Source organism: Dasypus novemcinctus, chromosome 16, assembly GCF_030445035.2.
Source record: "Dasypus novemcinctus isolate mDasNov1 chromosome 16, mDasNov1.1.hap2, whole genome shotgun sequence".
Lineage (NCBI taxonomy): Eukaryota > Metazoa > Chordata > Mammalia > Cingulata > Dasypodidae > Dasypus > Dasypus novemcinctus.
Window position 1 is genome coordinate 90,958,742 of NC_080688.1, and position 25,800 is coordinate 90,984,541.

General features: G+C 42.6%; 1 protein-coding gene across 8 annotated transcripts in view; it reads right to left on the minus strand.

Moving 5' to 3' along the window:
* FBXO15 (F-box protein 15) overlaps window positions 1-25,800 on the minus strand; it is a 127,211-nt gene that overhangs the window by 32,460 nt on the left and 68,951 nt on the right. For 5 of the 8 annotated variants that reach the window (XM_071208588.1, XM_071208587.1, XM_004466800.5 and 2 more), the window contains one exon: window positions 23,370-23,747. The exons of 2 other annotated variants lie outside the window; for them this stretch is intronic. In XM_071208588.1, the coding sequence (XP_071064689.1) occupies window positions 23,478-23,747 (270 nt within the window). In that variant the 3' untranslated portion in view covers window positions 23,370-23,477. Of the gene's footprint in view, window positions 1-6,734; window positions 6,861-23,369; window positions 23,748-25,800 lie in introns of those variants that run through there. One more of the 8 variants, XM_012528362.4, reaches the window with a different exon arrangement.

The window sequence follows — 25,800 nt, forward strand, 5'->3', positions numbered from 1 at the left end:
ACTTGGATCAAAAGAGTGTGAAGGAAAACAGGGATGTGTTAATGAAGAAAGTCAGGGTGGTGGTCATCCTAGGGGGAAAAGCGGAGGGCTGTGATCAGGAAAGGGTGCGGGGCCTTCTGGGACAACAGTAATATTCTATTTCTTGCCCTCCGAGAGGGTGATATCAGTTTTAAATTCTAATAATTCATTAAACCGTACTTTTTGTTTTATGCATTTTTCTGTATGTGCTATATTTCACAATTTTTAAAGTTTCTTTTGTAATATTTAACAATGAATCAGGCAGCATCCCCTGTTTTAGTGTGCTCTAGACCAGCATATAAAATATTGGTATTATCTGATCCTTGAATATAAAGTGAAAAATGAGCTTTAAACCCTCTCAACTTGGTTGGTTGTTATTTTAACGCATGGATTGTTTTTTATTGATTCAATTCCTTTAATGGTTTTATTTCATTCACATGTTTCATTTCTTACTGAACCAATTTTTCTAAGTTATCTCTTTAAAATATTGTTTATTTTTAAGTTTTCCATCTTATTGGAACAGAGTTCACAACATTCCCTTGTTTGAAGTTCTGCCACATTGTAGTTCTGTCCATTTTTTGTTACTAATATTGTTTACATCTACACACTTGAAGGCAATTTTATTTTCCTTTTTTGTACTTTTAAAATTTCTTACAAAGGATACATACATAACTTTTATAATCCATGTATTAGTCAGCCAAAGGGATGTTGATACAAAATACCAGAAATTGGTTGGTTTTATAAAGGGTATTTATTTGGGGTAGGAGCTTACAGATACCAGGCCATAAAGCACAAGTTACCTCCCTCACCAAAGTCTATTTTCACGTGTTGGAGCAAGATGGCTGCCGATGTCTGTGAGTGTTCAGACTTCCTGGGTTCCTCTGGGCTCAGCACCTGTTTTCTCTACAAAGTCAGCTGTAGACTATCAGGCCAATGACTCTGTCTCTTTCCCTGGGGCTCCAGCTTAAGACTTCAGCATCAAACTCCAGCATCAAAACTCCAACATTAAGAACCCCTCCACTCTGTCCTTTGCCATGCCTTTTATCTGTGAGTCCCCACCCACCAAGGGGCGGGGACTCAACACCCTAATGATGTGGCCCAATCAAAGCCCCAATCATAACTCAATCATGCCCAGGTACAGACCAGATCACAAACATGATCCAATATCTATTTTTGGATTCATAACTATATCAAAGTGCTACAATCCATTAAAATCTAATAAGGCCATTTCCATTTATTTGAGGGAAAAAAGTCCATTGGGGAATTCATTCATAATGTGAAGAAGCACATCATGAGGAAAAAAAAAAAAATCTCTCCCTAATATATGTAGTTAGTAATCTAATGTTTCACAAATATGATTTATTTAAAATATTCTAGTCATGAAAAATGGATGTCGGATGACACTTTTAAAAACAACAATGCATATGCAGAGCTGTTTATCCCAGGAAATATAATAGATTCACCATCATATTTGCATCTTGCCCTACAGAAAAGCCCTAAGTTATCTCATCTCGGGGAGGGAAGGGAAGTCTTGCCACCCTGGAGTGCACTGACCCCAAGCCTCCCTCCCAGTCCCTGTGGTTCCCAAAGACCTGCAGTTACACTGCTTCCATCATCACTGATCATTGTGACCATTTCAGTGCTGGAACAAAATGTTTTGCAACATATTAAAAATGGTCATTTACTCCAATGGAAAAAGAGTGATTTAAACTATTTTCACCCATCACCAATAACAAAACCCTAACCTTCTGTGAGAGACTCTAGGAATGCAATGTATTAGGAAAATTATTTCATTTGCTTTTTAGGCAGCAGTCATCTATCAATTATTTGACATCATTTTTTTTTTAAGCACATTCATTGCATTTGGTGAATACATTTTGGAGCACTGCTGCACCACCTGGATAATAGTTTACATTGCAGTTTATACTCTCCCCCAGTATATTCAGTGGGTTATGGCAGGATATATAATGTCCAGCATCTGTCCCTGCAATATCATTTAGGACAACTCCAAGTCCCAAAAATGCCCCCACATCACATCTCTTCTTCCTTCTCCCTGACATCATATTCATGTCTCTTAACTGCCTCTCTGATTTTTTTTTTTTTAAAAGTACCTCAATTACCAACTTTATTTATCTTGTATTTTTAAGCTATAGGGCAAAAACAAGGGAAAAACTTCCTCCTCATTGTATATGACTACCCATTTCTTTTTCACTTCTCGCAAGACTGTTAAACTGTACAAATAATAATGTCTTTGTCTATAAAATTCGTAGATGGAAAGTTAATTCTGCAAATGGTAGAAGTGCTGATGTATCATTTATTAGGTTCACAGACTGATAAAAGAGGGTTTATTCCAGCGTTACTTGGGTACTGTCATCCCGGTTACACAGCTCCCTCTGAGATTGGGTCTGTTTGAGGAATTTCACTAAAGTTACATTTCTGAAGACCAAACCATTAACTCTCCAACACAGTTCTAAAAAGTGCTGTGGGCAGAGATGCGGGCACGATTTTTAGTAGTCATTTGCCTCTAAAAATAACTTGTCCAACCATATAAACAAAGCACTGTTTCTCTAATGGATATTAGTGGCTTAATTCTTTGAGTGCAAGATGTTTAATTGCATTCACGTCAACCAGCTCCCTATGGTTCCACATTGACTGCCTACTATGTGAAGGATTACATCACTTTATGACTGTAATTTCTTTCCCTTGGCAAACTTTAAGTATGAAGCTTAGTCAATGCCACACGCCCTCTCTCTGGGCTTTATTTAGCTCCTCTCTTGTTCAGCAGCATTCTCTTCTAAATGACACTCTAAAGGTCATTCAGAAAGTGCACCTCAAAGTTGGAACCAGGACATGGCATCCTCCACGCTCTCGCCAATGCCCAGATGGCTGCAGTCAATGCTCTAACCTCGATGCAAGCACAGTGCTGCTACTTTCTAAAATTGGACGTTCTCAGCTGCATCCTGCCTTCCTCATCCACACATCTAGTGCCTTCCTTCAGATGCACTCAGCGTGGAGCTGCTGAGGAAGGAGGGAATTAGGCGGCAGCATTCAGTGCCATCTGCAGCTGGTTGTTATATATAACCGGATTTCCGATCCCACGGTGGGCATAACTGACTTCCTTTCGTACAGAACGGCTTCTCTATGTTTCCAAGACAGCAAGTGAAAAACAAAGTTATGGACCCATTTTCAATTCATGGGGAGTGTTGATTTACTCGCAGAAAGTTATCTGGGAACTTTAATTGAGCTCTGAAAATGTAGGCATGTCTTCAAGTCAATAGGCACTGAAGGTTGGACACAGGGCAACTGTTCAATCATAGACCCATGTCATTACAGATCACAGTAGGATAAATGTTGTAGAGAGACAAGCCATAGTTTGTACCTGCTATATATTCAGTAAACATGTGCTGAATTGGATTTGATAACCTGAGAAGGGACCTGGAAAAAAGTTGCTTTTTCAATCTATCACAGCTGTGGTTTCTTCTGTATTTCTCAGTCTGAGATCCTGTCCTCCATTTGACTTTTTAAGGACACACATGACTGCGCCAGGGATTTCCACTCTCATTTCCCTGTGATTTGTCATCCTGCACTCTGCACCAGTGGGACAGTAAGAACACAATTATCTACCTGCGGGTGAGTGCCTGGTGGGCTTGATTTATGATGCAGACTTCTTATGGAATATTTTCCCAGAAAATTAACCCTGTTAATGTTTCTGGAGGAGGGAGGGGCTATGCAGCACAGTATATGTTTGTGCACCAAGAGTGTCATTTTGTGTTTGCCATTGCATGCTACTAAATCCACTCTTTGGTCTACCTCCCAGCAAACTGACCTCAGGTTACACCTCTGTCACTCTGCATTGTGCCCGGACTTGCCTCTCTCATGGATTTCCTTGGCAAACTCCATTCTGGGTTGTACGTGGCTTGAGGATTCTCAGCCTCTTAGCAAATGCACATCGCCTGCTCAGGGAGCAGTGCCCACTGTTCAATGCAGGACAATGGGGTAAAGAGCCTCAACATCCTGGACGTGCCCATGTCCAGCCCACATAGCAGGCATCTACATCCCGAGGCCCCGACGGAGGCCCGGCTCTCCCCACACTGAGACCCCAGTTCTCAAGACAGTCTGGGGGCTGCTGTGCGTGTCTCGAGGCTGGGAGGGTCTGGGACAGCCCCAGGTACATAAACTGTGCCTCCTGCAGCCCAAGCTCAATTAGTGTTTTGCAAACGGAGTGAAGGAATGAGCCGATGAACGATGAATGAAGGCAGAGCTCTTAGGTGGGTTTTCACATGGTAGTTGCTGCTGCAGGCTACTGGTATAACCTGAGTTTCCCAAAAGGAGAAGAACCAGCACCCACTGTGGATTCAGGACAGAGAAGAGAAGGACAAGTATCTGTGCTGATGATCTGTCATTACGCAGGAGTCTGGCACCTAGTTTTGATTTCTGATAGGCCCTTTATCTATTAGTCCAAGGACAGACAGCAAACAGAAGGACAGACACAGAGCCAGAGCAAGGGGAGGGAGTGTCGCCAAGGAGCCGCAGCAGTCCCTGAGGCTGCCGCCAATGGCTCCGGCCCTTCCAGGGATGGCCCTTTCGTTTGTGTCTGGCAGCGTCAGAAGCACCAACAGTCAACACGGGCTTGCTCCTGTCACCTGGGTCGACGCCGGTTGTCTTCTCCATCATGCCAGAGTGTACGGGGGAAATGACACAGGCTGACAAGAGGCTGCTGGGTGTGCATGGGTGGCCGACCCCTGCAGTGATGCTGGGCCCAGGGGTCTGTGGAAGTGGGCAGGGCCTCCCCTGGAGTGGCTGTTGGACTCCTGCATTTCTCTCCCTTTTCTTTTTTTTCCTAGTCTTCCCTTCAGGTTCCTAATCTTTGGGGGTTGACCCTGATGACAATTCACCCAAAGGAGACAAGCTAGTCCTTCCCAAAACCACTTACTGATTCACGGTATGGTACAGTGCTCGGGCAGGAAGGGTCCACCAGCTGCCCCTGCCTCCAGCTGCCCCTGCCCCTGCCCCCACTGGCCCCTGCTCCCGGCTGCCCCTGCTGCTCCAGCCCCCGCTGTCCCTGCCCACTGGACCGGGGGAGGGTGTGGGCTACTGCCCGGCATTTGCAGCAGCAAAGGCAGCCAAAGCACAGGGTGGGACTAGGACTGAAGCTAGGACTTCAGCTGTTTGATCTAATGTAAGGGGGAAATAGAAAGGAGAAATGAGTTTATATGGCTATGAGTCTCTAAAAAAATAAAAAGTCTGGAGGCTGTCAGAAGGATTTCCCTTATGCACAACTGAGCAGAGTCTAAGAGACAGATAAAGTAGATACAATCCCCAGGTATTGGTTCCTTTGAGGGCTAAAGGGACCCACGGGTTCTATGGTCATGGCAGATAGGGTTCACTGCCATGTCAGATGGCCCTTCTATGGAGCTGGTGTTTCTGCGTGATGAAACTGGACCCAGAGGGGATCTCTTTTCATAAGACTATCATGCTACTTTACTGGAATTGTAGTTGGTATTGGGGTTTAAGATATATTTAGGGGATTGAATCTTTTTACTGACAATATGATAGCCAGGCCCTGAGCCTCAACAGACTCCAGCTCCTACAATCTGAATTATTGGACTCACCTCACTCAGCTAAGATGGAGTTGAAGAAGGACAACCACCACACCATGGAGCCTAGAGTGCCTACAACTGAAAGCAGGAGGATTGCATCCAGTAACCATGTGGAATCTGAGCCTCCTCTTGACATAGAGGTGCATCGGACACAAACAATCCAAGGACCTCAGAGAAAAGGTGGCAATGGAGTGGGAAAAGTGGACATGGTGGCTGATGGGTATGGAGAATGGCAGGAAGAGATGAGATGTGGAGGCGCCTTTGGGACTTGGAGTTGCCCTGGATGGTGCTTCAGGGGCAATCACCGGACATTGTAAATCCTCCCAGGGCTCACTGGATGGAATGGGGGAGAGTGTGGGCCATGATGTGGACCAATGACCATGAGGTGCAGAGATGCCCAGAGATGTACTTACCAAATGCAATGGATGTGTCATGATGATGGGAGTGAGTGTTGCTGGGGGGGGGAGGGGTGCAGTGGGGGTGGTGGGGTCGAATGGGACCTCATATTTTTTTAATGTAATATTTTTACAAAATCAATAAAAAAAAACTACAATACAAACCATTATCAAAAAAAAAAAAAAAGAAAGAAATAGAGAGATTGAGAGGTGAAGAAATTTGTTTATTATTATTATTATTTTTATAGAAATAATGAAAATGCTCTAATAATGATTGAAATGATGTATTCAAAACTATGTGATTATAGCAAATACCACTGATTGTACACTTTGGATGAATTTCATGCTTTATTAATATGTATCAATAAAATTGATTTATTAGAAAAGGCAAAAAAAAAAAAAGAAATGTACGACATTTTAAACATAGAACATTCAGGAGGTTTTACCCCACCGTTTTGACCCTGAGGATGTTTAGACTCAGAATTATTTTCCTCAGAAATATAGCAACATTAAATGCCATTAAATTAGTATAATCCTTTCATATGTCTTCTAGACCACATAAAGAAATTATTTGCTTTCTTTGATTTTTTTTTTTTTTCATTTTCATTGTGACCAATTCCTTTCTATGTAAATTTCACAGGCAAGATTTGCTTCATTGCCTTTTGGTCCCAATTAAATTTTACCAAATGAATGTTTTTGCCACCAAGCATTTTCTTAAAAGTCCATTATTTCTTTCAATTCTTATTTTGGATTTATTATTTCCATCAAATGTAAATTTTCCTAATAACTCATACAACCATAACATCCCTGGGGTTTAAATAGTAGTGAGGCAGGAGAGAACAGGGACCTAAGGAGAAAGGGACAGAAAACCTAATGAGCCTGGAAGGGAAACTGAGGCACTGACCTGCTGGCTAGCATTAAGCTGCTGAGTCACAAAGGCAAGTTAGAGAGGGGCAGCTCCCAGCACATACCCAGCAGCCCGTGGCGCACACCCTGCAGCACGCAGCTCACACCCTGCAGCCCGCAGCACACACCCTGCAGCTCCCAGTGCACACTCTGATGCCCGCAGCGCACACCCTGCAGCTTGCAGCACCCCCTCCCCTCAAAGGCTGGGTTATCAGGAGGCAGACAGCAAAGAGAGAGGGGTCAGAGGTGCAGCACCACTACCACCCACCCAGGCTACTCACGCCCTGTGGACAGTGACCAGCGGCTAATCACCACCGGCCAACACGCCCTGCAGAGGCCATGGACAGCAGGCAGAAGCCACTCACCACTGCACAGCAACCCCCACACCCATAGGCCCCCCCATACCCGAGTCCCTGTGCCTTTCAGCACTTGCTTATCAGTAGAGACCCTGGAATCTGGTACCCCCATAAAACAGAGGACCCCATGGCAAGAGCTTGCATTTCTCTCCCCTGAGAATGCCCATTCTCAACTCTGAGTACTTTCGTTCTCTTGCTTTACCCTCCAATAAATCCTCTACTTGCTTAATTGCAGTTCATTCGAAATTCTTTCTCGCAACAAAGCCAAGCACCTACACACCCTCTCCAGTAAGAGTAGAGTCAAAATTTCCTGTTTTATTTACAAAACACTACACAAGAAGATACTCATTTGATTTCTCATCAGGATAACTGTCAGTGCCTGAGCCAGCTCACCAAGTAGGCATCGCAGAGGCCTCACCTCTGGTTCGTCCCATGGATGTGCTGAGAACTGCTTTGGCTTGCTCTTTAAAAACCAGAAACTTCTGGAAGATGGGGGACTAGAAAATAATGGGACTCTCTTCTCTCCCAGAAAAGTAGCTAGAGGACAGGAAGAAACAGCCTGGAAAAAGTCTTTAGGGTTTTGGACACCAGGGGAAGGCTGGACACTGCTCAGAGGAGAGAGGGCCAAAGGAAGAGAATAGCATTGGCAAAACTGTCCCTTAAAAGCTGCAGCTGCAGCTGCAACTGCCAGCATCTTCCCCACCCTATAGACACTTTTGAATTCTCAGGCCTCGGGGTTAGTGGCTAGAGACAAAGAGGGTCCCAGGAATTCACCTCCCCAGGAAAAGGGAGCAAGAGAGGCACAACCTAAGGGTGACTCAGTTTGACTCTCAAATTAGTTTGCTGGGTCCCACGAGCCTTTTCAGGCCAGGTGGGGTTGCACCGTTGTTTATCTTGGGAGCCAGCAAGAGACTGGAGATCAGGGTCTAAGGAGATTCGAACCCCCTCAATCCCTCTCTACTGACCAGGACTCGCTGATGAGGATGCAGAGGGGAATGGAATTAATTCCTACCTGGGAAAAGAGAGGGGCCTGCAAGCAAAAGTTGGAGAACTGCCTTGAGAAAGTTTGAATTACGAGGCTCTAAGCCTCCAGGCAGGATCCTCTGTCACGGTGCTCCAGTGCTGCAGCAAACACACGTCCACCAGCATTGAACTGAGAAGACTGATAAAGAGCAAGAATGCCATCTTCTGGTGGACCAAGGAAGTGCATGTGAGGAAATTAAACGTAAAGAAGAGAGGCCTATTCCAGCCTTTTCAGCCTCCCTCCCCAAGGCCCTAGGAAGTCGGCTTGCAACACACTACTGGGTCCAGGGCCCAAATTTGGGCAATAACTGGGACTATCCTAAAAAGCCAGAACAGGTTGAACCATGAATCAAAAAGCAGCCTCCCACCACTAAAACCCTACAAAGAGAGAGAAATTGAGCATCTGAGTAAACTCACCACCCTAATCAGATAACTTTCTGATGGGAAAACCACATGATCATCCTGATCGATGCAGAAAAGGCATTCAACAAAATCCAGCATCCTTTCATGATAGAAACACTTCAAAAGACAGGAATAGAAGGAAAATTCATCAATATGATAAAAGGCATGTATAACAAACCCACAGCCAACATCATACTCAATGGGAAAAGATTGCGAGTTTTCCCGCTAAGATCAGGAAAAAGATTAGGATGTAAACTGTGACCACTGTTTTTCAACATTGCACTAGAAGTTCTAGCTAGAGCAATTAGACAAGAAAAAATAAATAAAAGGCACCCAAATAAGAAGTAAAACTCTCACTATATGTGGATGACATTATCCTATATTTAGAAAATTCTGAAATGTCTATGAAAAATTCTGAAACTATCTACTTGAACAATAAATGAGTTCAGCAAATTGGCAGGATATAAGATCAACACACAAAAAATCACTAATGTTTCTGTACACTAGTGTTAAACAATCTTCAGAGGAAATCAGGGGGAAAAATTCCATTTACAATAGCAATAAAAAGACTCAAATACCTAGGAACCAATATAATCAAAGAAGTAAAAGACCTATATTCAGAAAACTACAAAATAATGCTAAAATAAATCAATGAAGAACTAAACAAATGAGAAGACATTCTGTGTTCATGAATTAGAAGACCAAAAATAGTGAAGATGTCAATCTTACCCAAACTGATTTATAGATTCAGTGCAATACCAATCAAAATTCCAACAGCCTACTCTACAGAAATAGAAAAGGCAATTACCAAATTCATTTGGAAAGGAATGTGTAATTGAATAGCCAAAAGCATTCTAAAAAAGAAGAGCAACATGGGAGGAATATCATTGCTTGACCTGGAAACTTATTATTAAGCTACAGTGGTCAAAGCAGCATGGTACTGACATAAAGATAGACAAATCTATCAGAGGAATAGAACTGAGAGTCCAGAAATAAACCTTCACCTCTACAGCCAACTGGTTTTTGACAAACCTACCAAGACCATGTTAATGGGACAAAACAGTCTCTTCAACAAATGGTGCTGTGAGAACTGGATATCCATAACCAAAAGAATGAAAGAGGACCCCTATCTCACTCCCTATACAAGAATCAACTCAAAATGGATCAAAGACCTAAATATAAAAGCCAGGACCATAAAACTACTAGAAGAAAATGCAGGGAAACATCTAAAAGACTTTGTGGTAGGTGGTGGTTTCTTGGACCTTATACCCAAAGCATGAGCAACAAAAGAAAAAATAGATAAATGGGACCTCCTCAAAAATAAACATTTTCCCACCTCACAGGACTTCGTCAAAAAGGTGAAAAGGCAGCCAAGTCAATGGTAGAAAATATTTGGAAATCACATATCCAATAAAGGTTTAATATCCATGATATATGAAGAGAAGCTAAAATGCAACAATAAAAAGGCAAACAACCCAGTTAAAAAATGAGTACAAGACTTGAAAAAACATTTGTCCAAAGAAGAAATACAAATGGCAAAAAAACACATGAAAAAATGTTCATCACTAGGAATTAGGGAAATGCAAATCAAAACCACGATGAGATATCATTTCACACCTATCAGAATGGCCATTATTAAAAAGACAGAACTACAAGTGTTGGAGAGGATGTGGAGAGACAGAAACACTTCTTCACTGTTGGTGGGAATGCAGAATGGTAGCCACTGTGGAGGACTGTTTGGCAGTTCCTAAAGAAGTTGACTATAGACTTGTCACACGACCCAGCAGTACCACTACTGGGTATATACCCAGAAGAACTGAGAGCAATGACATGAACAGGTATCTGCACATCGATGTTCACAGAGGCATTATTCACAGTTACCAAACATTGGAAACAAACCAGGTGTCCATCAACTGACGAATGGCTAAACAAACCATGGTGGATTCACACAATGGAATATTATACAGCTATAAGAAGAAATGAAGTCATAAAACATATGGAAATGAAAAGTGGAAGCCCAACACAATGTTTATAACTAGTAGTACTATTATTGTGGGCATGAAAGTGGTTAAAGGAAAGTCTCAGGTCATGTATATTACCAATAGGAAAGCTAAAAAAATGTAATATGGAACTATACAGCATAGTAAAACCATATGGGAAATATGAATATGAGTCAAATTGCATATAGAAGGCCATTTTTCTTTCAACTGAACAACTGTATGTTAATACTACAAGATGTTAATATCAGACAAACATTATGCTGAGTGAAAGAAACCAGACACAATGATTCCATTTATATAAAATATAAATATAAATCAATTTGTAAAGATGCAATTAGATTAGTGGTTATGTAGGGCTGGGGAAGGATTGCTAAGGCATGTGGAATTTTATTTTTGGAGTCATGAAATTGTTCTAAAATATTTTGTGGCAATGAATGCTCAACATTGTGATTATACTAAAAGCTATTGGTTATACACTTTGGATGGATCGTATGGTATTGAATATATCTCAGTAAAACTGCTTAATAAATAAATCAGTAATTGTGCAAGAATAACCAGAAATAGCAGCTGTGTACAGTAGGGGAAACAGAGATGAAGAATTTTCTTGTCTGTTTTTTATGATGATGATTGAAATAGTGAAAATGTTCTAATAATGATTGAAGTGATGAATGCACAATTATGTGATTATACCAAATACCACTGATGGTACACTTTGGATAAATTGTAAGCTTTATTAATATGCACCAATAAAATTGATTTGCTTAAAAAAAAAAAAAACACTGAGGTGGGTCCAGGTGGAAGCCCATGTATTGTATCTCTCTTTAGTGGGAAGAAATAAGACCAAAGAGTCAAAAGCTACCCTAACAGAGGAGCCCTAAGGAAAGCGCAAGTCCTAAAGAGAGCAGGGAGGCTCCCGAGCCGAGGGGAGGAGAGGCTGGCCCTGGACTCCCGGCTCCCAGGTCCTGGGGAGCTTTCAGCTCCGGCTTTCCCCGTAGGTCAAGAGTCTACCCGGGGATATTTCTGGCCATGGTGTAAAGGCGGGGTCCGATTGGGCCCTACAGTCCCAGCGTCACCTTCCTTCCCCCACTCTGCATACTGCCTGGTGGTGGAGAGCCCCCACCTGTGGGTCTGTTTCCGAACCCTGTACTCAGTTCCATTTCTGTCTGCTGGCTCTTTCCTTGCAGCAAAGGGCACGGTCTCCTTCACTATGGCTTTATAGGAAGTCTTCCAATCTGGTAGAGCAAGGTCTTAAAACCTTACCAAAAGGGGTGTGGTTATCCTCGGTTCTTCCCATTAGTGTGGATGAGTTTCGTGGATTCTAAGACACAAGTTTTTGAACAGGTTTACCCCATTAGGAACAATTTGTTTCATTACCACGTTTTTATTTGTGATATGCTAAATGCTCACGTGACGAATTTTCCTGCATGCTGATGTTTGCAAGGGTCCCCCACCTCCCAGCAGGGTTCAGGAAGGACAAGGCTAACACCTACCATTCTCTGCGCAGCTGCAGTGAGGCAGGGGTGCCTTGGGTGCCTGCCTGGGGTTCCTCGGTGCCTCTTGTGTTGGCTGATGGCAGCCCGCAATGACAGGACGGCACTTGAGCCCCCAGAGCAGGCTTGCCTTTTCTGACTCCTCCTCAGGGGCCCGGTGGACCCCGGCAGCAGAGGACACTGAGAGGCAGCATTCACTGTTTCTCGACTCTGCACCTTGGTGCATCCCCACAGCTCCTCGTGTCCTTGGGATTGGCTGAGCAGAGCGGGGAGAGCACGACGTCCTGCCTGGGACCCTGCCTCTCCAGAACCGTCCAGCGGCTCCCACCAGCAGGGGGACCACAGTGGCTCTCCATCCTGAAGTCTGGATCCAGATTTTCCTCATGTAAAACGCATCCTGGTGCCAAAGGCCAGCATTTACTTCCAGTTTTTTTAAAACACTTTTTTTAAAAAATAAAACATTGAGAAGACATTTCCAGTAGGGTAATTTTCCTTTGTGAATATTTTCTTTCTGGAGCACTTAAAACCATCACACTGAGAAGGATATGTTAATGAAAATACGAGATAGCTATCAAGTTACACATAAAAATCATCTTTTCAAAGACTGGGCTCATCTGAGCTCCATTTTCAAATCAGGCAAGATTTTACATCTGCAGTTTACTTGAAAAGAAAATAAATTCCCTTTTCTTCTCCGCAAGTGGGAGGAGTGCTTTTTTGTGGTAATTCAAGCTTGTTTCCTTTGCCAAGTGCATAATTAAGAGTTTGCACCTGTTACTTTTCTGGAATTGATTGGATTCAATGAGCCCTGCTTAAGATTCTCTTATTGTATTTAAGATATTCCAGCGTAATAACTTCTCTTGCTTTGCAAACAAAAGGCTTCCTTTCTGACTAAGTCGTGAGATTAGTAAGTACTTTTATTTCAGGTGTTTGACAGACAACTGAATTTAAATACATCCAATACTAAAATGGCCAGCCCGCCAAAGGACTATTCCTTATATTGGGCGTAATCTTTGAACATTTATGATGCACAGAGCGACTAGCGTCAACATTAGTATTTCTAATTCTGGAGAAATGCCTCCTTTTGCCCAACTCTTGACTCCTAAAGCCATTAAGTGGGCAAAGCAAGGCAGGCCTCTGTGGCGGGGGTGGGGGGGGGGGTGGGGGGGGGAGCCTCAGCAGTGCCTGTGCTGGTAGCCGGCCGTGGTGGTGGTACTGGATTTTCTAAGCTGCAAGAAGTGAATTTCAAGAGCACGCCACATTCATTAGGCCAGTGCTTTATTAAGGTAGGAAGGCAGAGAAATGGGAGAAAATAACAGATATGGGTCCCCAGTTGAGAAGAAGGGGCTGAAGAGTGATAAAGAAGGCTGATTTACAGACTACAATTCCCCATTATAGATTATAAATCCCCAGGCTTACTTGCATAGTGACCCAGGCGAGGGCGCAGAGGCCAAAACAGGGCACAAACAGACACAGGGACAGGGCCCATTTGCTTTTCCACTTGCCTTTGAAGCCATTAGTTATCCCGCCCCTTTGCGAAAGGCAGGGGAGGAGTCTCAGCCGTTGGCTGTTTTGATTGATTACCCCACCCGTCAATCCCAGGGAGGGCCCAGTGATAAGGCCCCTGGAGAACACCCGGGGCTCCTGGCTTCCAGGGGAAATCTCCTTCCAAATGCGAGAATCTCTGAGGCCTTCCAGCAACCGTCTTGGGGTATTGCTGTCTGTGTGGACTCTGCCAAGTTCCAGATCCATTATTGTTTCTCTGTCTTACCAGCCTGCTTCTGTGGGGCAGAACCCAGGAGGGGGTGGCCTCTTGCACCACTCTGAGCCCCCGGGGGTGAGGAGGGAACACTCCCGGGGTGGGGGCAGCAGGAGGGGGTGGAGGCCAGCGGAGGGGAAAGGGTTTCTGCGTGGCTGACTCCAGAGAGGGAGCAGAGCCAGAGAGGGCACAGGGGCGTGTGCAGGCAGGCGGTGGACCCGGGTGGCAGCGCTGGGAGCCAGGGTGCATAAAGAGCGGCTGCGAACACTGGGTGCTCCAAGGGGCGGGAGCTACAAACAGGGACAGGGGGAAAACTAGAATGAGCGTGTGGTGTTGTCTTGGATCGGAAGGTATTGGGATGAATGTTGTTCTCTCGATATACAGAGATACATAGACATGAACCTGGTGCGTGAGAGAGAAAGAGTAGGAGGAAAGGAGGAGAGAGGGAGGGAGGGAGGGCGAGAAGGGGAGCCTGTCTCCTCTGACTGTCCCTGAGGAGGCTGGTGGCACTACCCCAGCAGGAAGGATGACGTGCAGTGGTTCTTGGTTCCTAAACTTCTCTGCTGAAAGGAAACGGCTGATTCCAGGGCTGGGGCAGGGAAAGCACAAAGGGATCCTGGAGCCTCTGCCCGCAGCCAAGGAAAAGCTCAAACAAAGAAGGGGCTTGTCAGAAGAGCACACGGGCCAGCCTGAGGGGCTCCCACTGGCCAGACGCGGGCCAGTTTGTGCACCAAAATAAATGACAGAGGCTGATTACAACCATTGAATCCACAGTGATATAAACCATAAGCATAGCCAAAGTCTCCTGAGAAATGGGATACTCCTATGGATCCTCTACCTCCTCACAAGACTTAGTCATCACCGGGAGAGTGTAACTGGGCAGGGGGAAGGCCCGGCAGACCCGCCACCCTCGGGCCTCAGGAAGGGCGGGTGGGGCAGGCGCAGCTGGCAGGACGCGGCCAGAGGACACAGCCTCTCTCCGGGGTCTCCTGCCCACGACGCTCGACATCACACAAGCCCAAGCCGAGGGCCGTCCTGCTGAAGAGCGGTCCAGGACGTTCAAAAGAAATCACGGCAAGGCAAGACAAGACGGAGAAACTGTTCCAGAATAAAGGATCCCAAACTGGACCTTTTTCTTTAAAGGCCATTTTTTTAATTAATAATGGGCTTATTTATTAAAATGCCATAGCCAGAGACAATCTTGCCGCCAAGGAGGGGGCTTAGTTCAGGCTGTGATCTTTTTTTTTTTTTAATTTCTTTGTCTTTATTTTTTTTTTTAATGTTACATTCAAAAAATATGAGGTCCCCTTAAAGGTCATTATTGGTACTAGCAGCAAAACTTGAATTGGGGGCCAAGGGATGGGTCCAAGGATTAGATAGTAGTACTACATCATGCTAATTTCCTGTTTTAGGTAAGACACTATCCTTGTTTGTAGGAATTAAACAGTTAAATATTCACAGGTGATGACGCATCCTTTTGGCACTTACTCTCAAATGGTTCTGATATAAAAACGTTATTTGAACCAGACTTGTAACAATTCTTTATAAGTTTGAGAGTGCTTAGAAGAAAAAATGTATATACAAAAAATATGAAATACACTGAATCTCCTGATTAAAAATAAATCAGTCCTGTCATTTAGGAACCTGGAAAAAGACATCTTAAGAAGCAGTTCCAAAGTAGACTTACTAATAATGCTTGGAAAATTCTGGTAACTTAAAAATCTATACTAGGGACAATTCTTATTGTGTAATATCAATTCTCCTACATCTTGGCCTTCTTTCCTCCCTCCCTCGCTCCCTCCCTTCCTTATCCCTCCCTCCTGTTTATTCTTTTTTGGCCTTGCTTGTAACACTAGTCCAATAGAACATTAATGGGATGTCATTTCTCATTGGCTCCCCCAATAACCTCCCAGCTGTCCTCCCTGCCCCCATGTTCTCCTCCTCCAGTCCACACTGCAACCAGGGTCCTTCTTCTGTGAAAGTCTTCTGCTGAGAAAGAACACAGCCAACCGATAACCGGTTACTTGGCTAAATGGTTGTTGCACAGAGGGTTAGAGAGAAATTTTTCATACTCTATATATTCCCATTATTTGACTTTATTACCTTTGTATATGAAAATAAAACAAAACAGTTAAGGGATTCTGATCACCTCTAAAGAATGAAGTCCCAGCAGGCTCCTTGTGTCTCAGGTGTGTCTCCCACCATACCTCTCCACACCGTTCACATGGCATGCCTGTCCATAACCCCAGGTTCTTGGGGGACTGGAAGATTCTCCTGACACTAAGTGGAAGTGTCCAATATCAAAAGGCAACAAGCTCCCCGAAGATGGCCCAGTGCAGCCTACCAGCTGGTAATTTCTTCCCCACAGCCAGTTAGTTTCTATGGGCCCAGACTTAAATATGAACAGAGAATTAAGGATTTGAGGAAGTCTCCAGTGTCAAAGCCAGAGATTGAGACAAACAGATAAAGGAAGCCTAAATAAGACAAAGACTATGAGGAAGACAAGGAAATTGTTTAACTTCGTTAACTTTTCATTTTGAAATAATTTCAGGTTTATAAAAACATTGCAGAAATATGATTTCCCTTATGCCTTTCACTCAGATCCCCCAAATGTTATCTTGTTACGTTCTGATATCAAAATCAGAAAATGAACATTAATATACTACTATGATCTAATCTACAGCCCTAATTTAAACTTCCCCTAATGTTTTATTAATGTCCTTTTTCTGATCCAGGATCCAATCTGAGATCACACACTGCTTTCACTTGTCATCTCTAACCCTGAAGAAATTCTTTGTCTCTAATGACCTTGACAATTTTCAAGAGATCTGCCGCTTTGTTTTGTAGAATGTTCCTCAATTTGTATTAGTCTGATGTTGCCCCATGGTTAAATTCAGATTCGGTATCACTGATCCTATTATCTTTGATCATTGGTTAAGGTCCTGTCCTTCAGTTTCCTCCACTGTAAATTTACTATTCTCTGCTTTTTAATGTTGGCAAGATTCACTGAGACTGTTAGTAACCTGTTCTCCATCATATCTTCATCCACAAATTTTAGCATCCATTTATGATTCTTCCTAAAACTGTTATTAGTGTGGTTTTTTAAAGTATTATTTTGGGTTTAGACCAATTATAAGGACTACTTTTTTTTAAAAGATTTATTTATTTCCCCCCTTTCCCTCCCCCTGCCCCTGCCCTGCTGTTTTAGTTGTCTGTATCCATTCACTGTGTGATCTTCTGTATCTATTTCTCTTTTGGTTTTCACTTCTCATTTTTTTTTTTCTCTTCTAGGATTCACTGGGATTCAATCCTGGAGGCCTCTGATGTGGAGAGAGGTTCCCTATTAGCTGTACCACCTCAGTTCCTGGTTTCTGCTGCACTTCACCTTGACTCTTCCCTTTGTCTCTCTTTTGTTGTGTCATCATCTTGCTGAATGACTCACTTACACGGGCACTGGCTAACCACACAGCACACTTTCTCTTCTTTTTCACCAGGAGGCCCCAAGGATCAAACCCGGGCCCTCCCATAAGGTAGGCGGAAGCCCTATCATTCTAGCCACATCTGCTTCCCTATTTGTGTAGTTTTGCCTAATGATGAGGATGAAAATGGTTTTGAAACTACAATTGATAACCCCAGAGGATTTTGTGCAGGGGTCAGTAAACTACAGCCTGCAGGCCAAATTCAGCCTGCCACCTGGTTTTGTACATAAAGTTTTATCAGAATATAGCCATGCTCAGTCCTATGTGGACTGCCTGATTTCTCACAACAGCACAGGTGTGCAGGTGTGACAGACACTGAATGAATTAGGGGGTGTTCCCCCCTCTTCAATTTTTCAGAAGAATCTGAGCAGGAGTGGTATCAATTCTTCCTGGAATGGTTGGTAAAATTCCTGAGAAGCCTTCTAGTCCTGGGCCTTTCTTTGTTGGGAAGTCTTTGATGTCTCACTCAATCTCTTTGCTAGTATTGATTTCTTAAGATCTACTTCTTCAGTCAGTGTAGGTTGTTTGTGTTTTCCTAGGGTTTTGTCCATTTCATCTAGGTTATTTCATTTGTTGGAGTCCAGTTGTTCATTGTATCCTCTTATGGCTCCTTTTTAGTTCAGTGGAGTCGGTAGTAATGTCCTCTTTTTCATTTCTGATTTTAGTTGTTTGTGCCCTAGTACTTTTCTTCATCAATCCAACTAAAAGTTTGTCCATTTTTCTTAATCTTTTCAAAGCACCAACTTTTGGCTTTGTTGATTCTGTGTTTTATTATTATTTGTCTCTGCTTTAATCTTTATTTCCTTCCTTTTGCTCACTTTGGGTTTAGTTTGCTCTTCTTTTTCTAATTCTTCCAGTTTCTGCTTAGGTCTGTGATTTGAAAGCTTCCTTCTTCTTTTTTTTTTTTTTTTTTTAATGTAAGCATTTAGAGCTGTAAATTTTCCTCTCAGCACTGCCTTTGCTGCATCCAATTTTGGTATGTTGTATTTTCATTTTCATTCACCTCAAGATGTTGTCTCACTTCCCTTGGGATTTCCTCTTTAACCCATTAGTTTAAGAGTATGTTGTTTAATGTCCACATATTTGTGAATTTTCCATTTCTCCCTCTGTTACTCATTTCTAGCTTCATTCCATTGTGTTTGGAGAAGATACACTTTTTATTTACTGAGGATTGTTTTGTGAACTAAGATATGGTCTATCCTGAAGAATGACCCAGATGTACCCGAGAAGAATGTATGTTCTGTTGTTCTGTTGTGAAGTGTTGTACATATGTCTGTTAGGTCTAGTTGGTTTAGAATGTGGTTCAATTCTTCTATTTCCTTATTGATCTTCTGTCCAGATTATTGAAAGTGGTGTATTAAAGCCTCTTACTATTAATGTAGAACTGTCTATTCCTCCTTTCAAATCTGTCAGGACTTGTTTCACATATTTTGGGGGCTCTGTATTAGGTGTATATAGAGTTATAATTATTATATCTTCTTGTTGAATTGGCCCTTTTATGAGTATATAATGATGGTCTTTGTCCCTTGTAACAATTTTTTACTTAAAGTCCATTTTATCTGATATAGTACAGCTACCTCAGCTCTCTTCTGGTTACTACTTACATGGTATTTTTTTTCCATTTTTTCACTTTCAACCTTTAAATTTAAGGTGAGTCTCTTATTAAACAGCATGTAGTTGGATGATGTTTTATCCATTCTGTCAGTCTCTGCCTTTTGACTGGAGTATTTAATTCATTTACATTTAAAGTCACTGCTGCTAATATAGGATTTTCTTCTGCCATTTTGGTATAGTTTTTCTAAGTTCTATACCTTTTTTACCTCTCAATGTTTCCATTAATGCCTACTTTGATATTTATTTGCTTTCTTGTATTATATCATATTGAGTCTGTTCTTATTCAATCTGGATATATTTTTCATTTATTTTATTACCATGGGATTAAAATTTAACAGACTAAATATATAACTATCATATTTGATTTGATACCAACTTAACTTCAATAGCATACACATATACCATTTTTAAACTTCTCCATACTCCCACCTTTTCTGTACTTGCTACAAATTGTATCTTTGTACATTGTATGTCCAAACCACAGATAAACCATTACATTTTATGCCTTTGCTTTTTATCACTTGTAGGAAGAAGTAGAGTTACATACCAAAAAATACAAGGCATTTATCATTAACCAAATGGATACCTTTATTGGAGCTCTTCAATTTTTTATGCCATTTTAAACCACTGTCTAGTGTCCTTTCTTTTCAGACTGAAGAACCCCTTTTGCTTATAGGGCAGGTCAAGTGGTAATGAATTTCCTCAGTTTCTGTGTATCTGGGAAGGTCTTAATCTCTCCCTCATTTTTAAAAGAAAGTCTCACTGGATATAAAATTCTTGGTTAGCAGTTGTTTACCTTCAGCACTTTAAATATTTCAACCCACTGCCTTCTTGCCTCTAAGGTTTCTGATCAGAAGTTGGCTCTTAATCTAATCGGGACCCCCTTGTACATAACATGCTGTTTTTATCTTGCATCTTTGAACGTAATGAGGATTTTTTATAGTCTTTGTCTAGTATTCCATAGTGTAGCTTTTTTCATGGATGTTTTCTGGATTTTTATCCTCTTCCTTTGGATGAGCCATCATTTCCTGTTCCTTTGTCTTGTAATTTTTTGTCATACACTGTATTAATTTTTTAAATGTTACCAATGGAATTTATTCCTGGAGATGTCTGTCTGAGTTTGTAACCAGTTGGTGATATGACACAGACTTTCTTGAATGTCAGGAGCTAACAAAACCAAGCAAAGCTAAGCAAAAAACCTTTTGGCATCTTTGCAAATTGGGTTTGCATTGCCTGGTGCTCTCTAAAGAGCTCAGCCCTCCTATCAGGAAGGTCAGCCCAAAATGAATGCAAAATGCAGGGTCCTCCCTATCTTTTCTGAGCTTCTATCCTGTCCAGGCCTTGGGCTTGCTAGTGGCCTTTTCCTAAAGTGCATGTCCCCACTACTTCCCAGGAAACATACCTTCTCCCTCTCCTGGGTCTTCTGCGCAGGGCATAAGGCAGGTAAGCCTTTCTCCAAGCTATACACTTCAACTTTTTTTACGGATCTCTAGCTGCTTTTGCCTGGAGGGCAAATCTTGGGGAGGAGGAGGCACACTGGAGAGGAGTTTCCCAAGTCAGTGTTTCCCAAATGGAACAAGGCCAGGGACCCACAAAGGGAGCACTGGCAGGACCCAAACTACCCTGGGGAGGGGCAGGGGAGAGGCCAGGAAGGGAACAGAAGGATTTCCCACAGCTCCCCAAACCTGCACTTTCTTGACTCAGCCCCTGGGCAGCCAGTGCAGCCCGTCAACCACCCCCTGTGTATCTGAGGAAGTGTACTGTCTCATCCACCAACTTTGTCCGGGGTAGACTAGAACAATGGCTGCTCTCAAAGCCAGGGCTCCCCAGCGATCTGAAATAGTTAATCGAAAGCAGTAATCAGCAATGACTCCTCCCCACCAAACTTATGGAAGATTTTTATGTCCCTTTCTGGCACCAGCAAGTTATGCCAGGAGCTGGACCCCACTGCTGCCTGCACAAGAGTGGTGTATGGGCGGGTACCAGTAACTGCCATAAGGAGAGAACATTCACTGGTATTTACAATATTTTACCAGCCTCTTCCTCCTGCTCTTCCCTGAACGCAGCACAGTGTTCTAAGGACTCTGGAGTTTCAAAATAATTGATTCAGACAGTTCCTGCCTGTTTAATAGCTGTTCTAGTGGAGGGACTGATTCCTGGAGCTTCCTACTCCATCATCCCATCCAAGATGCAAAGAGTTATATTTTTATCTACCATAAGCCAACAGATAGGTAAAATTGACAAATCCAGAAACAGCTATAGAAGCACAGTGTACAGAAATATGGAGGTAAATACCAGAAGAAACACTTTAAAAAGGTGGACAGCACCTTAAAAGAATGAACTGCAGGTGCACGAGGAATGAGTTTTCTAGCAGGATTTTGTAACACGTATGTGCATATAATGCTTTGATGAAACATTACAAAACTCCACGACTTAGTGCCTCACTTATTCTCCCCCCACTATTGCCCAATAAACTCCCCTTCAAAAGCTAACTCAGCTTTTTCAAGAAGATGGTGCCAAAAGTGAAGAAGGAAGCCCCTGCCCCTTCCAAAATGAAAGCCAAAGCTTTGTTCAGAAAGGCTTCTACAGCTACAGAAAAAAATAACCTCATGTCTCCCACCATCCAGTAGCCCAAGAAGCGGCATCTCTAAACACAGCCCAAATATGCTCAAACGAGTGGACCCTTAGGAGAAACAAGCTGTACCACTATGCAATAAATTTCCCTCAGACCACTGAGTCAGCCATGAAGAAGATCAAAGATAACACACTTGTGTTCATTGTAGACATTAAGGCCAACAAGCACCAGATCAAACTGGTTGTGAAGAAGCTCTATGACATTGATGACATTGACGTAGCTAAGGTCAACACCCACATGGGCCTGATGGAGGAAAGAAGGCATATGTTTTACTGGCTCCTAACTGATGTTTTGAATATTGCCAACAAAATTGGGATCATTTAAACTGAGTCTAGCTGGCTAATACTACATAAAATTTTTTTCACCATGTAAAAGTTTACTCAAATATCACCCCATCTGTGAAGTCTCAATCAAATCAGAATGTCTTCCTGTCTCCATAGCTGCTGGTATATTCTAATAACTTCCATTGATTCCACAAATTTTTACTGGGTTATCTATCAGGAGCCTGGCATTGTTAGGTTCATGGTAGCCCCTGCCTCCCCTTGCCTCCCTGTCCTCATCTGCTTGGCTCCCTGCTCAAGCCAATGTCTCCCCATACTCTGTCCTCACTCAGTGGAAAGGTACACTACACCTCTCATCAATGAAACCATAAAACGCCAGCACCTTATGAGCTTATGAGCTCAGCTCCTGAAATGCACTTCAAATGTCTCCCTTCCAGAGGGCTTGGCGTAAGGCCCAGCAGCAAGGCGAGGTGAGGCCCATATCAGCAGCAGGAAGCCTTTTCACTCTCACAGTTCTTTGGCCAAGAACCTAATATTTTCCAAATCTGTATTGCTGTCTTCAAGTTCTTTATTCTCCACACACACATACAGGCCACACACACACACACACCCTTGAAAGAGGAAACTGATCAAAGAATTTAATACAACAAAATGAAAAATAAAGAGGAGGGAAATTGAAATCACGCATGCCTCAGAAGGAGACACACAGAATGATAGCAAAATCATTTCTGAGAATAATTTTGAGTGGGAGAAAAAATAAGATATGACAAAAAAATTATTATACATTCTATAACATAATTTGGAATCAAATGCCCTAAAATAACATGTGCTTATTCATGTTACCCCTATTTGAACCCCAAGCATCTGTCAAGTCTCTTAAAATATTTCTACAGAGAAATGGATTGCTACCTCATCCATCTCTAGTCTCACTAACATAAACTGGGGTATCTTAATCATACGTGTACCATGCCTTGCTATTTTAAGTAATAACAATTTCTTCTGATGATTTCAGATACATCTTTCCTCATGAAATGGACTATATATCAACATCACTTACTTTTATTAAATACTAATGTGGCTGCTTAATACCATGAATGTAGCACTTTTAATTTTAATGGAGCCCATGAAGTTCATATTTAAACCTCTCTTCTCATTTGAGGTTCTTACCAATTAACAAAATCTTATCTATAAAACACACACACTAACATACACAGTGATCATATACTTAAGAAGAATTCGTTTTTAAAATAGTAAAAGGAGAAGAAAAGTAAATATCTGCTTCCTTTTTATTTATATGATTCCTCATTGTGATGTGCTAGTTTTGTGTTTTTAAAATTTAATCCTCTAAAAGTTAACTTAATAATGACCCATAAATCAGAATTTTTAATGTGAAATAAGGTGGCACCAAACAGACTACTGCAAATATCCTTTATTTTAACTTCCAACAGTAAGAACAAAATGAGTAGTAAAAAATAAACAGATAAATAAACAGCAACAATAGTTTGCCATCTACTACTAATATTTAGTAGTTCGTTCCAAACCAATGATTTACTTTTGTTACACTAAGATAGAGGACCAGGTCGATAATAAAGTACTCCTCTGTTTCTTCAATCCACACTAGCTCCATGTGCACCTTCCCGACTGAATCCAGGTAGTCGACATAATATTCCTGTCCCAAGAAATTAGGACCTTCAGAGGGTCTGGGAGAAGAGTGCATACAAACAGGGGAACTGAAACACCAAAAGGGTTTCCGAGATTCGTCCAAAAGAGTAAGGTCCATTACATAACAACTCTACAAAACAAACACAAATATTTATAAGTGTAAGGATAAAGAGCCAATTAGACCCAGTTCACAGATAATTGTGACTCTCCTGGAAACTGGAAATGCTGTATGAAGAATCAAACTCCAGGAATCTATCACTGGCACTTCATGATCTACTTTATACTAACCTAGACTGTGTCATCTCTCAGTACTCGTTCATTCAAATACATGCTCGGAGACCACTGGGTCGCTAGGTGCATGTCCCCATGGGAAACACTGCCCTGTCCTCAGGGGACGCACAGCCCTGAGTAAGAGACCGCTGTGGGCCGGGTTCCATGTAAGAGGTGCCACTGGAGCCCTCCACAGCGAAGAGCAGGGGGCTGCTCTCCTTGCTCCTTGTGCCACCTCGAGACTGCTGCCCTTCCACACTGGTGAATTCCTCAGCTTCCTTGATGCTGGGAATGTGGAGCTCTCCCACCTTTGCTTCACCCTTGTCTCTGTCATATCCCAACCTCCTACTCACTCCCACTCATTTCCAAGACTTCAGGACCAGGCTTACAGTCAGTGCCCCTGCTCTCCCCACTTTCCCCCTTACCCCCCTCTGCAGTCCCCTCTCCCTCTCTCTCCCATTCACTCACTCACTCCCAAATGGTACCATCAATCAAAGTGACCTCAACATCCCTGGACCTGCTCAACTCCAATGCCCTGCTCCTCTCCTTCACCTCACTTAGCGCCTCCTGCAGTTACAGCCCCAGACTCAGCACTGCCTGCATGGCTCCACTTCCAGAATCAAGACCATAAGCACCTGCTTTCTAATCACAGCCCCTTCACCTTCCAACTTACACATTCAACTGCTGTCACTACAAACGTTCTTCAGACTCACCTGGCATTTTGAAATTGCAGGCCACAACCTATTGGTGGATAATGACTTAAATTTTGTGGAGAATATTATATCTTAAAGTAGAATGAAGCAAAATAAAACAAAAAACTTGGCACTCATCATACATTGGAAGCATAAATATTGCTGTATGAAACTTTTGTTTTAAGTATATATAAATATGTGTGTATGGTATCTATATTGCAGTCAAAAACATATGCCAAGAATCTTATGAAAAGAGCTATCTGTGAACCTGGTCCACTGACTCTCCAACTCTCCTTTCCTCGTTCCTCTTCTTATCCATTTTAGATTTCATTGTCCTTCAGTTGTCCAATACTCTTGCCCATGCACACAGCTCTTTGCCCCTCTTTCATTACCCCTTAGATCTAACCAACCCCAGCAATTGCCTTCTCCCTGTAGATGCATGCACTTGAGCAGCCACACAATGCTGGAAGAAGCCACACAGCAGAGCATATTCCCTATGACCTCATAGCTGCCCTCCATATCACTGTAAGTCCTCTCATATTTCTCTGGTGGACTTGCTCTCCTCCTCCCTGAAGAGCCATTTCACATCTTTTCCTCTCAGGCCTCTATACCCCATTCATAGCGTTCTCTTTGCAGAGAAAATAAAGGCCATTGGAAAGGTACTTTCCTCATCTTTCCAACACCAAATAAACAAGCCCACCACATCTGTTCCCACCTTCTCTTCCACCTATGTGCTTGCTTGTTTTTAATACCGTCATCTTTGTATGACCTGGGAACCTAATACTGTAGATTATCCCCATTCTCTCATAGATGCAACCTCTCCTTCTCAAAGGATCTTTCTCATTTGCCCATTAGCATTTAAACTTTAAACATGCTCAAACAACTCCATCTAGATAGATAAACAGACAGACAGATAAATGAATGGATGGATGGATAGATGACAGATAGGTGATAGACAGTTAGATGAACAAATAACCCTTCTAGACTCCACATTTCCCCCAGTTACCACCCTTGCTCCTTCCTTCCTTCCCAACAGACTTGTCCAAACAGCTGTCTTCCCTTAATTGGTCCATTTCCTTAACTCCCACTCATTCCTCAACCCACTGCAACCTGATTTCCTCCCTTTCATTCAACCCAAACATCTCCTGACAAGGTTATTAAATCTGTGAGCATTTTTTTAGACTTCATCTCAGCAGCATTTAACATTACTTACCACTCTTT